Here is a 16459-nt window from a genome sequence, read left to right on the forward strand (position 1 = left end):
ACAAATCTGTTTAACTTTCTGGAGCCAGTTGATATATAAAAAAGTTTTTTCCTGGATAACCCCTTTAAAGTGACAGTGGTCAGATGTGCAAAAAATGCTTCTGTCCTTAAAAGGTTCCTCCGTTCCCCAGCATCCGGAACATTGAGTTCCTGAACGCTGTTCCGTGTTCACGCCCGCCCCCTCGTGACATCACACCCCATCATGTGACGTCCCCTCAATGCAAGCCTATGGGAAGGGGCGTGAAAACTGAAGCCCGCACACAGCGTTCAGGAACTCAATGTTCAGGATGCTGGGGAGCGGAGGAACCCTCTAAGGTGAAAATGGGCTTGGTCCTTAAGGGGTTAAGCCTCTTGGGCACTACATCTCCCATGATGCTCTTTTAGCCAAAATGCTGCCGAAGTATCATTGGGAGATGTAGTCCAAAACATCTGCAGTGCCGAAGGTTACCCATGTCTACTCTACAGCAATGCTGGCAGCATTTATACGTCTATCTCCCAAAGATCAAACTCTGGATATGACGCTGAGCACTTGCACTCAACTTCTTTGACCTGTTCTGGCGGTACCTGTCCTATTAAGGCTCTCTATGGTCTTGCCCAAGGTTCTGCAGCTCAGTTCTTTGCCATGAGGTGCCATTGACCAGTATTAGAGAGTGGGAGAGCGATAACGCCAAATTTAAGACACCTGTTCCCCATTCACACCTGAGACCTTGCAACACTAACAGTCACATGACACTGGGAGGGAAAGTTTGGACATTTCCACTTAGGGGTGTCCTCACCTTGTTGCCAAGATGTAGATATTAAAGGGGTACTCCGCTGCTCAGCATTTGGAAAAAACTGTTCCGAACGCTGGAGCCGCCGCCGGGAGCTTGTGATGTCATAGCCCCGCCCCCTCATCACCTCACGCCCTACCCCCTCAATGCAAGTCTATGGGAGGGGGCGTGACGGCTGTCACGCCCCCTCCCATAGACTTGCTTTGAGGGGGCGGGGCTATGACATCACAAGCTGCCGGCTCCAGAGGGGCATTTCTTCAGTAAAGATTTGATGATTTGAAATGTTCACGTTATAATGGAATCAATTCTTCACCTTTTTTCACTTTATTGGAGTAATTACGGTAATTGAATTTTTGTATTTTTTTGTATGCATATACTGCTATATACCATACACCTAACACCCCCATATACTGCTATATACCATACACCTAACACCCCCATATACTGCTATATACCATACACCTAACACCCCCATATACTGCTATATACCATACACCTAACACCCCCATATACTGCTATATACCATACACCTAACACCCCCATATACTGCTATATACCATACACCTAACACCCCCATATACTGCTATATACCATACACCTAACACCCCCATATACTGCTATATACCATACACCTAACACCCCCATATACTGCTATATACCATACACCTAACACCCCCATATACTGCTATATACCATACACCTAACACCCCCATATACTGCTATATACCATACACCTAACACCCCCATATACTGCTATATACCATACACCTAACACCCCCATATACTGCTATATACCATACACCTAACACCCCCATATACTGCTATATACCATACACCTAACACCCCCATATACTGCTATATACCATACACCTAACACCCCCATATACTGCTATATACCATACACCTAACACCCCCATATACTGCTATATACCATACACCTAACACCCCCATATACTGCTATATACCATACACCTAACACCCCCATATACTGCTATATACCATACACCTAACACCCCCATATACTGCTATATACCATACACCTAACACCCCCATATACTGCTATATACCATACACCTAACAACCCCATATACTGCTATATACCATACACTGTAATATCCTCATATACTGCTATATACCAAACACCTAATACCCCCATATACTGCTATATACCATACACTGTAAAATCCCCATATACTGTTATATACTATACACTGTAATACCCCTATATACTGTTATTTACCATACACCTAATACCACCAAATACTGCTGTATACCATACTCTGTAATACCCCCATACAGTGCTGTATACTATACTCTGTAATACCTCCATACAGTGCTGTATACTATACTCTGTAATACCCCCATACAGTGCTGTATACTATACTCTGTAATACCCCCATACAGTGCTGTATACTATACTCTGTAATACCCCCATACAGTGCTGTATACTATACTCTGTAATACCCCCATACAGTGCTGTATACCATACTCTATAATACCCCCATACAGTGCTGTATACTATACTCTGTAATACCCCCACACAGTGCTGTATACTATACTCTGTAATACTCCCATACAGTGCTATATACTTGTGGTGGCCCAGTACAGGATATGTTACCCCGTACCCTTGCTGTCCTGTCAGGCAGCCTCCTTTAGTGTCCCCCGGGCCCCTTGCACCTGTTTCCCCCCTGTACATATGTTCTGCAGTGTATTGTATTATAAAATGTCTTGTATCTTTAAGAGTTATGTCATGTGATATGTCATGTGATTGGAGGTGCCAGTGACCAGGTGATCCCAGGGTGACCTATGAGCTCCCTGCTAGTCTCCCCCATATAACCCCTGAGTGGAGCTTCTCTCTCTTCGGCTGAGGTCCAGTGCAGTCGTCTAGTTTGTGTGTCCAGAGAGTTGGAGCCTCAAAGTCCAGTCCTGCAGCCGCCATCAAGTCAAGTAAGATAAAGTCACAGCTTTATGAGTCAAGTCAGTCCCTGTCATCTGTCAGCGTGGTCTGCATTAAATTGTCCAGTCCTACTACAAGCCCCAGCAAGCCCTTAAGGTATCTGTGTCACTGGTCACCTCCTTGGGCCCTGGCTGAACTGTATAGCCTTTGCCATCTGTCTACCCTCAGTAAAGCTACCGTTGTCCATAACTTGGCGTCAGAGTCTTTATTACCTCCACGCCTCGCCCAGGATCCAGCTGTATACCTTCGGGTGTTTATAGGCTAAACCACGCCCTGGCGTCACGAACACAAGGGCTTAATGCCATCTGCCCTCATCACACCCAGCTACCACATACTATACTTTGTAATACCCCCATACAGTGCCCTTTCTATATATATATATATATATATACTGACAAAGAATAAGTCTATATATATACTGCTATATGTTCCACTTAAGCAGCGTATAATTCACAGCTCCGGCAGGATGTACTGTATGTTACACTTCTCTGCGTGTACGAGGCTGAAGGAGTTAAACCCTCATCCTCCGCTCCTCAGATTTTATGTTGGTCATAAGACGACCTAACCCCCTGAGGAAATCACTACAAATACATAGCGGTCATGTCACGGGGACACACAGGGGCCATTGTGTGCTGCTACTGTGTGATACGTGTGTGTGTTTGAGCACCGTAACCCTATGCTGTTTTTTTTTCCCAACCAGCGTGCCTCCAGCTGTTGCAAAACTACAACTCCCAGCATGCCCGGACAGCCGAAGGCTGTCCGGGCATGCTGGGAGTTGTAGTTTTGCAGCAGCTGGAGGCACGCTGGTTGGGAAATACTGCCTTACACCATCTTTAATATGTCATGTTACACCATGTGTGACGACATCACTACAACTGATGACGTCATTACTACTATATATGTGCATCAGGCGCCCCCAGTGAAGTGGGCGGGGTCAGACGCGACATTGTTTCTTTTCCTCCCGCTGCAATCTATGCACATATAAGTCCCTGCAGCCTTTTCACCTGCATCAGCTCTCTCCACTTCCTTCGACAAAAACCACAACATCCTGACCCAAGATCGAGAGCGTCACAAACGGCTCCGCGGCATTAACGCCTTCCGCCCTACCCCAAATTTATCACCCACCTTGGAGAGGGGCAAGACCATGAAGGCGCCTCCGCCGCTGGCCTCCACCACGATGGCCAAGAACTTGGGGTTGACGGCGCAAAAGTTGCTGTCCCATGTGTTCTGGGACACTCGGATGTCGTCGTAGCACTGGTCCGTCTTCACCGGCTGCCCGAAGACGTGGCGGAACTTACTGCTGCGCACCACCTTTCTGCTCATGATGAGGCCTGGGAAAAATGGGGGGTAGAATGGTGAGGGTCATAGACGACGGGGCACAAGTCATAGACAACCGTAAAGAAGGGTACATGGGTCGGTCCCCGTGCCAGGCAGAGGCTGCGTAAAAGACGGAGCGGTCACAAATCGTCTAGTTTTACATGGCAACCAGGGTGGAGAACTACAACTCCCAGTTCGCTGAGTATGTTGTACAGATCCCCGGGGGAGACGTTATGCTCCAGTCACACCCAGAGCTGCGTTCACAATTCTATTATCGGAAAGCCATGAGCTGTATGGAACCTTGTTTGTGAATGCAGCTCTGGAAGTGACTAGTGCAGTGTTTTCCCAACCAGGGTGGAGAACTACAACTCCCAGCAGGTTGAGTATGTAATACCGATCCTGGAGAGACGTTATGCTCAAGTCACATGAAGAGCTGCGTTTACAATGTTGTTGTCAGAAAGCCATAAGCTGTATGGAAACCCAGTTTGTGAATGCAGCTCTGGAAGGGACTAGAGCAGTGTTTCACAACCAAGGTGCCTCCAGCTGTTGCAAATCTACAACTCCCAGCATGCTGAGTATGTCGTACAGATCCCCGGGGGAGACGTGACATTATGCTCCAGTCACATCCAGAGCTGCGTTCACAATTCTATTATCGGAAAGCCATAGACTATATGGAACCTAGTTTGTGAATGCAGCTCTGGAAGTGACTAGAGCAGTGTTTTCCCAACCAGGGTGGAGAACTACAACTCCCAGCAGGTTGAGTATGTCATACAGATCCTGGAGAGACGTTATGCTCCAGTCACATCCAGAGCTGCGTTCACAATTCTATTATCGGAAAGCCATAGACTATATGGAACCTAGTTTGTGAATGCAGCTCTGGAAGTGACTAGACTAGCGTTTCACAACCAAGGTGCCTCCAGCTGTTGCAAAACTACAACTCCCAGCATGCCCGGATAGCCTTTGGCTATCCGGGCATGCTGGGAGTTGTAGTTTTGCAACATCTGGGAGGTCTGCAGTTTGGAGACCACTTGTCTAGGCTGTCTGGGCATGCTGGAAGTTGTAGTTTTGCAACAGCTGGAGGCACCTTGGTTGGAAAACACTGTCTGAGACTAAATGCAGCCCAATGGGGGGGTCACACAATATCCAAATGGGGAATATAGGGGGGTTCTGACACGAAAGGAGGATGGGCAAATCTAAGCGGCAAAGCCCGGTCAGTGACCACAGCTGGAGACGACCCAAGAGATTGGGGGTGAGTGACCATGGCTGACCATACTCCTCCATACTGGTCACCTGGCAGCTGTGTCCTTTGACCCCCCGGAGTGCCCCCTTACCTGAGTGTGCAGATGGGAGCCCAGCGATGAGAGTGATGCTCGGCGTCGGCTGCTTTATGTCTACATCAAAAACTTCTGCTTTTTTTTTTTTCTTTAAAAAGTGAAGGAGGAGGAGGATGGCAGGAAGCGGGGTGGGTGTCTTGTCTTCCTCCCCAGCAGGGGAGGGGTTAACTGCGGTGTTAAAAAAAATCAGGGGACATGGTAAAGGCAAGATATGGGGTCGATGGCACTATGAAATGCAAGTAAAGAAAGGGGTTAATGATGACTTGCAAACCCTGACTCCCCAATAATAATGGGGGCCCCCACAGATACAGATGATGGCGGACCCTAAACCCACCGCCATGACACTGGTGACGAGGAGGTTCATAGATATAGATAGTGTAGAGCTCACATTCACATTTGGGGCCACAAGGGCCCCATGTTACGGGATCAGTTCATATCTCAATGAGGTCTTCCTATATATGGGTTGATGGTGGACCCTAAACCCACCCATGGCCCTATACATTATAGGAAGTGAAGTCGCATCCTGGGGTCACAGGGGCCCAATTTGAGGAAAACCGTTGCTAATAACTATAGGGTGAACCCACATACAGGGCAATGATTGTACCAGGACCCCACATTGTTGGGGAGGCATATAAGCGGGCCAGTGCTATTCACAATGGGGTGAACCCATATGCAGGTGTGGTAAGCTGTAGGGGTGTAGGGCGAACAGGGGTGTTGCAGAGTAGTGATGCAGGGGGTAGCATTAACCCTTGATTGTCGTGACGCCAGGGTGCGGGCTTCCTCTATGTCCCAGGAACGATAGGGAGGGATGAAGGATTGTCCACAGCAGAAGTTGTAGTAAACTAGAAAGAACTTTACTGCAGATTTTATGCAGATGCAGATAACAAACAGTCGTTTACAAGAGGAGCGGGATACAGGCTCCTCACAGGTTGGCTGGGACTTTGTAGAGTTCGCTGTTCCACTGAATTTAGGGGTATTTTTAGGTTCAGTCGTCAGGTAGGATTGGTGAGATTGGAGCTGGATTGACTCACGGTTTAGAAGGCTGCGGAAGTTGAAGGCTTGAGGCCTAACATGACGTGAAGAATTGTGCGGAGTTGTGCTTGGTTTCATATCCAAGAGATATAGATACAGCGCCCTTATATACTGAAGGGGCAGGATCAAAGCCTATTGGTTCCCAGACCTGTCGGTCCTGACCCAAAGCATTATGGTCACATCACATGACCCCATCACATGACCCAAAGGTCCTTGAACCTTGCATAACACAATTCACTAGTGATCACATGACCTAAGGTCCTGTACATTTATTACACTATGACAAAATATATGAAATATATACATTTTTGAATAGCATTATGAGGCGACTGGGGGTTAACCCACCAGGAGAGCCCCGAAAGCATGGAGGAACGCTGACTGTGGGGACTTATGACAAAGGTACGGGACCAAGTCCAGTACCGGGACACCACACAGGGAAATATTTGCATTGGGGATTGTCATTGTGGGAGGGGGGTGATGTGGACCCCAAACCCACCGCGATGGCACTAGGAATAGGGAGGTTGTGATGTGTATACATGAAGATACATTATAGGGTGCGCAGTTGCAGCTAGGGCCACAGGGGCCCCATATGAGGAGAATCATGATGTCAACAATTGGGTGTATCTATACAGGGGGCAATAATTGTCATTGTTGGGGGTTGGGTAATGATGGACCCTGAACCCACCCATGTCACTATATATTATAGAACGTAGAGCTGCACCCTGGGTCACACGGGCCCCGATATAAGGAGACCAGGGCTGTTAACAATGGAGGGCACCTATATACAGGGCAATGATGGCACGGGGCAATGATGTCACTGGCAGTGGCCATTGTTGGGGGGCTATGGTGGACCCTAAAGGATATGGAGGATACATTATAATAATAATAATAAAGCTCTGTGAACGCTGAGGGTTACAGATTTCCCATTGTGGCCCAGAGACCATCTGCATCTGCTGCAGAACCTCTTTGAGAAGCAGGAAGGGCAGTATCAGGTAAGTCCATCCATCAAAGAGGTTATGCAGCAGCTTGGGCGCATGTATAGCATCGCCACTCAACGTTATTGTTCTACATCCGAGCCTCAAGGGTTGATGTAACAGGATCATTGCTTCACCCTGTTGTGTCACCCGCACCACATCCTGCAGCTCCCGCATAGTGCCCGCCCCTGTACCCCACCTGACTTCCTCATGCTCGCTATTGTAACACTACAACTCCCAGCATGCCCTGACAGCTTGGAGAGCTGTAGTTTCATGAAAGCTGCAGAATATGACTATACAGTGGTCCCTCGACATACAATGGTAATCCGTTCCAAATGGACCATCGTTTGTTGAAACCATCGCATGTCGAGGGATCCGTGCAATGTAAAGTATAGGACAGTGGTCTACAACCTGCGGACCTCCAGATGTTGCAAAACTACAACACCCAGCATGCCCGGACAGCCAACGGCTGTCCGGGCATGCTGGGAGTTGTAGTTTTGCAACATCTGGAGGTCCGCAGGTTGAAGACCACTGGTATTGGAGGTTATACTCACCTGTCCCCGCCACTCCGGACCGTCACCGCTCGTCACCGCTGCCCTGGATGCCGCCGTCCATCGCTGTTGCCGCGTCCCTGGGGTGTCCCCGACGCTCCGGCAAGGCCTCTGCTTCCTCAGCATCCTCGCTCTCCGTCGCCGGCATCACGTCACTACACATGCCGCTCCTATTGGATGACGGGACGGCGTGCGCAGCGACGTGATGACGACGATGGAGAGCGCCGGTGATGCAGGGGAAAAAAGCATCGTATGTTGATGCTGCCTTCACCATGCGATGGCCGCTGAGAGTGATCGTATGCTGAAATGATCGTATGTCGGGACTAGAGATGAGCGAACTTTCAGTAAATTCGATTCGTCACGAACTTCTCGGCTCGGCAGTTGATGACTTATCCTGCGTAAATGAGTTTAGCCTTCAGGTACTCCGGTGGGCTGGAAAAGGTGGATACAGTCCTAGGAAAGAGTCTCCTAGGACTGTATCCACCTTTTCCAGCCCACGGGAGCACCTGAAAGCTGAACTAATTGATGCAGGAAAAGACATCAACTTCCGAGCCGAGAAGTTCGTGACGAATCGAATTTACTGTAAGTTCACTCATCTCTAGTCGGGACCATCGTAGGTCGGGGGGTCACTGTATATATAAATAAATATATATATAAATATATATATATATATATATATATATATATATACACACACACAGATAAAAGAATCTCAAGAAAAGTTCAAGAAAAGAAGTGTCGTTTATTCCATGAACAGTGTTCATGACCCGTTATTGCTGAATAAGAGGTGTCAGAATGCAGAAACATAACCGTAGTGTGAAAGACGCCTTATACAAGTATTCTGAACAGTCCGACCTGCAGTATAAAGCATGGAGGAGTCCAGAGTCCGGACCCCTTTAGCCCCCGATAAACAATATAACTATAAGCTGGAGTCACGGATCATAGTGGTGCCGGGAGGTTTCTGCATCTCTTGACATTTTCGTGACTTTTTGCTAATTTTACAGTAAAAGTTCCTCATAACTGCGGCTAAGACGGAAGTGACACTATTGAGTGCACTATGTGATACTGTGATACTACTCCAGGGGGGCGACTATTATACAAAAAGCAGAATTTATAGGTTGTGCTGTATCTACTGACTACCAGCAGATGGCGCTCTGCAGATCTTCCAGTAGCTTTATCCTAAGATAAGATCAGATTCTCTCCAACCTGATGTGGCTGATAACAGGAAGCAATAGACTGACGGAACCGGCTGATAACAGGGAGCAATAGACTGACGGAACCGGCTGATAACAGGGAGCAATAGACTGACGGAACCGGCTGATAACAGGGAGCAATAGACTGACGGAACCGGCTGATAACAGGGAGCAATAGACTGATGGAACCGGCTGATAACAGGGAGCAATAGACTGACGGAACCGGCTGATAACAGGGAGCAATAGACTGACGGAACCGGCTGATAACAGGGAACAATAGACTGATGGAACCGGCTGATAACAGGGAGCAATAGACTGATGGAACCGGCTGATAACAGGGAGCAATAGACTGACGGAACCGGCTGATAACAGGGAGCAATAGACTGATGGAACCGGCTGATAACAGGGAGCAATAGACTGATGGAACCGGCTGATAACAGGGAGCAATAGACTGATGGAACCGGCTGATAACAGGGAGCAATAGACTGACGGAACCGGCTGATAACAGGGAGCAATAGACTGACGGAACCGGCTGATAACAGGGAGCAATAGACTGATGGAACCGGCTGATAACAGGGAGCAATAGACTGATGGAACCGGCTGATAACAGGGAGCAATAGACTGATGGAACCGGCTGATAACAGGGAGCAATAGACTGACGGAACCGGCTGATAACAGGGAGCAATAGACTGATGGAACCGGCTGATAACAGGGAGCAATAGACTGACGGAACCGGCTGATAACAGGGAGCAATAGACTGATGGAACCGGCTGATAACAGGGAGCAGTAGACTGACGGAACCGGCTGATAACAGGGAGCAATAGACTGACGGAACCGGCTGATAACAGGGAACAATAGACTGACGGAACCGGCTGATAACAGGGAGCAATAGACTGACGGAACCGGCTGATAACAGGGAACAATAGACTGATGGAACCGGCTGATAACAGGGAGCAGTAGACTGACGGAACCGGCTGATAACAGGGAGCAATAGACTGACGGAACCGGCTGATAACAGGGAACAATAGACTGACGGAACCGGCTGATAACAGGGAACAATAGACTGACGGAACCGGCTGATAACAGGGAACAATAGACTGACGGAACCGGCTGATAACAGGGAACAATAGACTGACGGAACCGGCTGATAACAGGGAGCAATAGACTGACGGAACCGGCTGATAACAGGGAGCAATAGACTGATGGAACCGGCTGATAACAGGGAGCAATAGACTGATGGAACCGGCTGATAACAGGGAGCAGTAGACTGACGGAACCGGCTGATAACAGGGAGCAATAGACTGACGGAACCGGCTGATAACAGGGAACAATAGACTGACGGAACCGGCTGATAACAGGGAGCAATAGACTGATGGAACCGGCTGATAACAGGGAACAATAGACTGACGGAACCGGCTGATAACAGGGAGCAATAGACTGACGGAACCGGCTGATAACAGGGAACAATAGACTGACGGAACCGGCTGATAACAGGGAACAATAGACTGACGGAACCGGCTGATAACAGGGAGCAATAGACTGACGGAACCGGCTGATAACAGGGAGCAGTAGACTGACGGAACCGGCTGATAACAGGGAACAATAGACTGACGGAACCGGCTGATAACAGGGAACAATAGACTGACGGAACCGGCTGATAACAGGGAGCAATAGACTGACGGAACCGGCTGATAACAGGGAGCAGTAGACTGACGGAACCGGCTGATAACAGGGAACAATAGACTGACGGAACCGGCTGATAACAGGGGACAACAGAACGCATTCACCTGCAAATATAGAAGAGAGGGAGTGCATATATATATATATTATATATACACACACCAAGACAAATGACAAAAGGTGCTGCTCTCTTCTATTTTCTTATATATATATAGCAGAAGGAAGAAAAGCAGCTCTACCCTGGAATAGTCCCATGTGATAGGTGCGCACAGAACCCCAGGCCTTGGTTAGAGGCTCCGATTTGATACAGATAATAGAATCTCTCCGCATCACTCCAAAGTCCAAGGGACGTTCCGACCGGCTCCCCCTGGTACATACTCTGTACATACTAGTGAATATCACACGTTATAGGGGTGTCCATGAGATACCAAAAAGCATCATTAATAAATCAATCAAGTATAAAATCCTAAAATACATCCATACAAAAGTGCTATATAATCCCAGTGTATAATGAAATAAAGTACATGATGGGTTCATGTAAACATCAGTGTACAATAAATGCATAACACACGAGCGTAGTAAACAACTGTAGTGCGCATCACTTCCGGAGTGTTAGGAGGAGCGGACCGGATACACATCATGGCGGCGTCTAGCGCTCACCACAGCCATGTTTCTCTGGGGCACAGGGTAAAGAGCTCTATTCAGCCGCAGCTCCACCTCCACCATGGTAGCAGCCATCATTCTTATGGGCAAATATCTGCGTATGCCGATATCTAATATTTGTAACAGCGGACGAGAGCAGATATATGTATGTGATGGCCCAGTATGGGATGGTGTGTCCCTGTACATTTCTCCTGCCCTGTCAGGCAGAGTCCCTCCATGTCCCCAGGGCCCCCCCTTGGCCGGCAACCCCAGAGGAGGAAACATCCAAGTCATCAGGTGCATCATTGCCGGTGAAGCTGTCCCCTCACTACCGGACCTGGGGGTCCTGGGCCGAAATCCTAACAGAAGAATCGGAAGTGACTACCCCGGCTGAGGCCACATTCTCCAACCCTAGCCCTGAGCAAACCCCCCAGGCCCCAAAGTCTGTTGTCCGTCCACCATCACCACCTTTGCCTAAATGGTTATTCGTCGATGAGCCCAGTTTGATCCGATACATGAGGGAGCACCTTTTTCCCCTGCCAGGTAAGTCCCATCCTCCAGTTCCTCCAGCCCAGTCCGAAAGGGCCAAAAGAGATGCTGAAGTGGCTGAAATTGTGGAGGGACTGAGGGATCAGAGAATGGAGGACTATGGGCCGAAGCTGCTGCCATTTGAGGTGCGACAGGCGCAGCAACCAAAGTGCCTCTGCCTACTCCAGATGTTGCGGAGGTTTGGCCAGTTCACCAGGCACCAACTGTTCATCCCCCAGTGGCGCAAGCTGCTGCGGTGCAAGTGGTGGTCACTGTGAGTCCGACCATCACTGAGTCCCGTTTGTCCCATGTCATATGGAACACACATGTCAACCCCATGGAACCTAGGAAACAAACCGACCGGCGAGGGTGGGATGGAAAGATGCCATGTTGAGGCGCATCTTGTCAGTCAAGTAACTTTACCCTTTTGGTCAAAAAGATTGACTGTGTTCTCTGTGAGGATACTTTTGTTGTTTCAGGTTTCTACAGCAACGTTCAAGTACAGCGCCTGACAAGAGTTTTTGTTGCAACCAATTTCGTAAGTGTGTTCCCAGCTCTTAGCCGAGATTCTTTGCCAAGAACTCTATAATGTAGCTGGACTGTGGAGCGGAACAATGGACCTATGTGTATATATATATATATATATATATATATATACAGTATCTCCTGTTGTAGTAATATATTTTTGCTTACTATTCTGCACGAGTCAACACTTGTGCTAATGTGCTATAATTGTTGTAATAAAATGTATATAACTTGTTTGTACATCAAGGTCAAAGTGTTTTTGTGTCTGGCGATTTTTATGGGAGGTATCCTGACCCAGTCAGGAGGGACGTCACTACTACCTCACCGCCAGGGCAATATTATAAAGATTAAAATACCACATTCAGTCCTGTGCTACACATAGTCCACTGACACCACGTAAAGTCATGCACATATGTCTATAATCCCAATAGCATTTACCATAATACCAGTCCACAAAATGTTTATAATGTTTAATGTCTAATATTTTCTTGTGTCCACATGCCCAGGATACTTTACTGGCCAGAAGGTATTCCTGTTAACCCACTGCGCACGTACAAAAATAAGGTAACAAATGTCTAATGTTGTCTAGCAATGCACATAGTTCTGGGGAGAAGTGTGTCCACCGAGGGACCCCAGTAGCCAAGGTATTGGGTAAAAAGCCTCCGGCAGCCCAAACCATTCAAGTTGTGTCTATTGTCATGTATAATGTATTAGAGTCATAGCCTTAAAACAGTTATAAGGTTAAAAAGTCTTCATATAGTTCAGAGCGTGTATGGACATTTTATGCTACAAGGACTCTTTATATGCATCCAATTACTAATTTCAGACCTGGATATGGAAATTGTTTGAAATGCCCCAGGAACTGTCTGTGGCCCCTGTGGTCATTCCGGTCCTCCACCCTCCAGGCTGGGTGTTGAGGGCGACTTCATTATAGAGGGGGAGTTTGTGGTGGCCCAGTACGGTATGTCCCCATACATTTCTCCTGCCCTGTCAGGCAGAGTCCTTCCTTGTCCCAAGGGACAATGTTTGTATTACTAGTGTAATGTTGCTTTAAATATTATACCATGTGCTTGTCACCCAGGAGGCACTAGTGACCAGGTGACCCCCCCAAGTGACCTATGAGATCCTTGCTAAGCTCCCCTATAAAAAATAAGGGGAGGGGCTGCAATCCTAGCTCTTGTTCCTGAGGTCCAGTTCAGTTAGGACGTCTCAGTGTGTGTCCAGAGCATTGGAGGCCTCAAGCCTAAAGTCAGCAGCCACAAGTCAGCTCAAGTAACCTCAAAGTCATCTTCATGTCAATTGTCAAGTCAGTTAAGTCTTCTATATAGTCACTGTGGCCTGCACTAAAGTGTCTCTACATACTGCAAGTCCCAGCAAGCCTGCGAGGTCCCCCTGTGTCACTGGTCCCCTCCTTGGGATATTGGCTGTACTGCATAGACTGTATAACCTGTCTACCATTGTCTGTAACTTGGCATTGGTGTCTTCTTTGTCCCCGTGCCTAGCCCAGGACCAGCGGTATTACCTTCGGGTGGTTAAGGCTAAACCACGCCCTGGTGTCACGGCAAGAAAAGGGTTAATAACATCTGCCCCCAGGGTTACAACATCTGCCCTGCATTGCACCCCGCTATACCACATATACATAGGACTGCGCCGCTGCAGACCCTCAAATCTTAGGTAGTATGACACTATGTGATAATGGATGTTACTCACCACTGTAGATAAAGAAGTGTGTATAGGAATTACAGCAGTCCCACAGGCATCCCGAAAAAGCAATAAATGTGATAGTATCAGATCAGTACCGACCAGAGCCGCATTCCACTGCAACCCCGATCAGCGCTCTGGGGCATGTAGGGCACCACACATCCCCCAATCAATTGGGACGCATGATGTCCACAGCTCCATGATGGGACCAGCACTAGGACCCTCACGGCCCAATGTCACACACACCTTCATACATCACTGCTCGATTCCACACATCGCCCCTAGGCTGCTCACTAAAAAATACATCTAATAAAAATAGTAACCAGATCCGCCCCTCGTCACACGACAGGAGATAAAATTCTTAATGTAATCATAATTTATTATAAATATTAATTGAACACGACAGAAGACAATGCAATCCGGTGAGTGGTGTCCCAATAATCATATTAAGCTGAAAAAATAGAAAAATAGAAAAACATTAGTATTAAGTATGTACATATATACCAATACCAACATATCAGAATCAAGGGTCACGTACAAGAAAAAGGATCACAACCCTATTAGAATAACATTAAACCATGTAGCTAAAAATTCACAATTTTATTAAATCCTCGTAAAAAACCCAATGACAATAATATAAATAATTAGTATTAATACATAAGAAAGAAGAAGCTCTCCTATGATGAACAACCGTATATCCCAACGCGTTTCCCCGTGTATCTTGTGATATACAACGGTTCATCAGGGGATGACAATAACAGTATACAAATATACCTAGTAAGCACAGAGATATGTAGGAACAATATATATAGATAGCGTGCAACACATGGACAAAGGCACAGCTTAATGTACAAAAGATGGAAGGACAATTAGAACTATACATATATTATAATACATCGAAGCAAACATATATACAGTACAAAGCACATGAATGCAGACAGACGATAGACATGAATGCAGACGTGGATCGCCAGCCGCAGACGGATGTATCATGCCTATGGCATTCTGATATGGGGTAACTACACATGGATAATGGCTGGACATCTTTTGGACAATACTGTGGTTATGTGGACATCATAGAGGTTGCTTTTTTACCTAGGTGTTATTATTATCTGAACTTTTTATCTAATAATCTGGAGGGTCAAACAAGATCTTGGTGATTGGACAAATGTGGTCTGGAGTTATCTGTAGTAAGGAAGCAACTATTTTCAGGTCTATATTCCAGGGGGCCATCTATTAAGCCTATTTCTCTCTTTTCGTGGAGGAGCCCTTATCTTAGGGTCCTCACTTTATCAGTGACCTTGTTTTCTGCTATCCAACTACCTAGAGGTCGCTACATCAGTCGGAGGATATTTAAATGAAGCCATAAATAAGCCTTGCTATCGTCTGTCTGCATTCATGTGCTTTGTACTGTATATATGTTTGCTTCGATGTATTATAATATATGTATAGTTCTAATTGTCCTTCCATCTTTTGTACATTAAGCTGTGCCTTTGTCCATGTGTTGCACGCTATCTATATATATATTGTTCCTACATATCTCTGTGCTTACTAGGTATATATTTGTATACTGTTGTTGTCATCCCCTGATGAACCGTTGTATATCACAAGATACACGGGGAAACGCGTTGGGATATACGGTTGTTCATCATAGGAGAGCTTCTTCTTTCTTATGTATTGATACTAATTATTTATATTATTGTCATTGGGTTTTTTACGAGGATTTAATAAAATTGTGAATTTTTAGCTACATGGTTTAATGTTATTCTAGTAGAAAATAGCTATAGGACACCATTGTGTCCGACTGTCAGTGAGATTATTGATCACAACCCTATGTGGTGTCTTAAATTCCACGTTAAGACCATAGGGGTTCAAGCTACCAAGTTTAAAGATCCAACTGGGTTCTAATTTCTTTAGTCCCGTTTTAGCTGTGGGACATGGTCAATAATCCTAAATCTCAGGTCTCTTTTACAATGTCCATGTTCTGCGATGCGACCAGATACTGGTAAACCAAGTTTTCTCTTGCGGATCCTGTATCTATGTTGGTGTCTTTAGGTCCCACGTTGTCTCCCCCCACATAGAGGAGGCCACATGGGCACCAAAGTACATAAATAACATGATGTGGTACATGTCAAGTAATATATTATGGGAAATGTCTCATGTGTTGAGGGGTGTACAAATGTATCCCCCCTACACATCAGACTGCAATTCCCACAAGATCGGCATGGGAAGCTCCTTTGTTTACCACGGTCAGGT

General features: G+C 46.8%; 1 protein-coding gene across 5 annotated transcripts in view; it reads right to left on the reverse strand.

Moving 5' to 3' along the window:
- CORO1A (coronin 1A) overlaps window positions 1-16459 on the reverse strand; it is a 107518-nt gene that overhangs the window by 20534 nt on the left and 70525 nt on the right. For 2 of the 5 annotated variants that reach the window (XM_056535694.1, XM_056535695.1), the window contains exon 2: window positions 3852-4057. The exons of 2 other annotated variants lie outside the window; for them this stretch is intronic. In XM_056535694.1, the coding sequence (XP_056391669.1) occupies window positions 3852-4049 (198 nt within the window). In that variant the 5' untranslated portion in view covers window positions 4050-4057. Of the gene's footprint in view, window positions 1-3851; window positions 4058-5374; window positions 5526-16459 lie in introns of those variants that run through there. One more of the 5 variants, XM_056535693.1, reaches the window with a different exon arrangement.

Source organism: Hyla sarda, chromosome 8 (assembly GCF_029499605.1).
Source record: "Hyla sarda isolate aHylSar1 chromosome 8, aHylSar1.hap1, whole genome shotgun sequence".
In the NCBI taxonomy this organism is placed as follows: Eukaryota; Metazoa; Chordata; class Amphibia; order Anura; family Hylidae; genus Hyla; species Hyla sarda.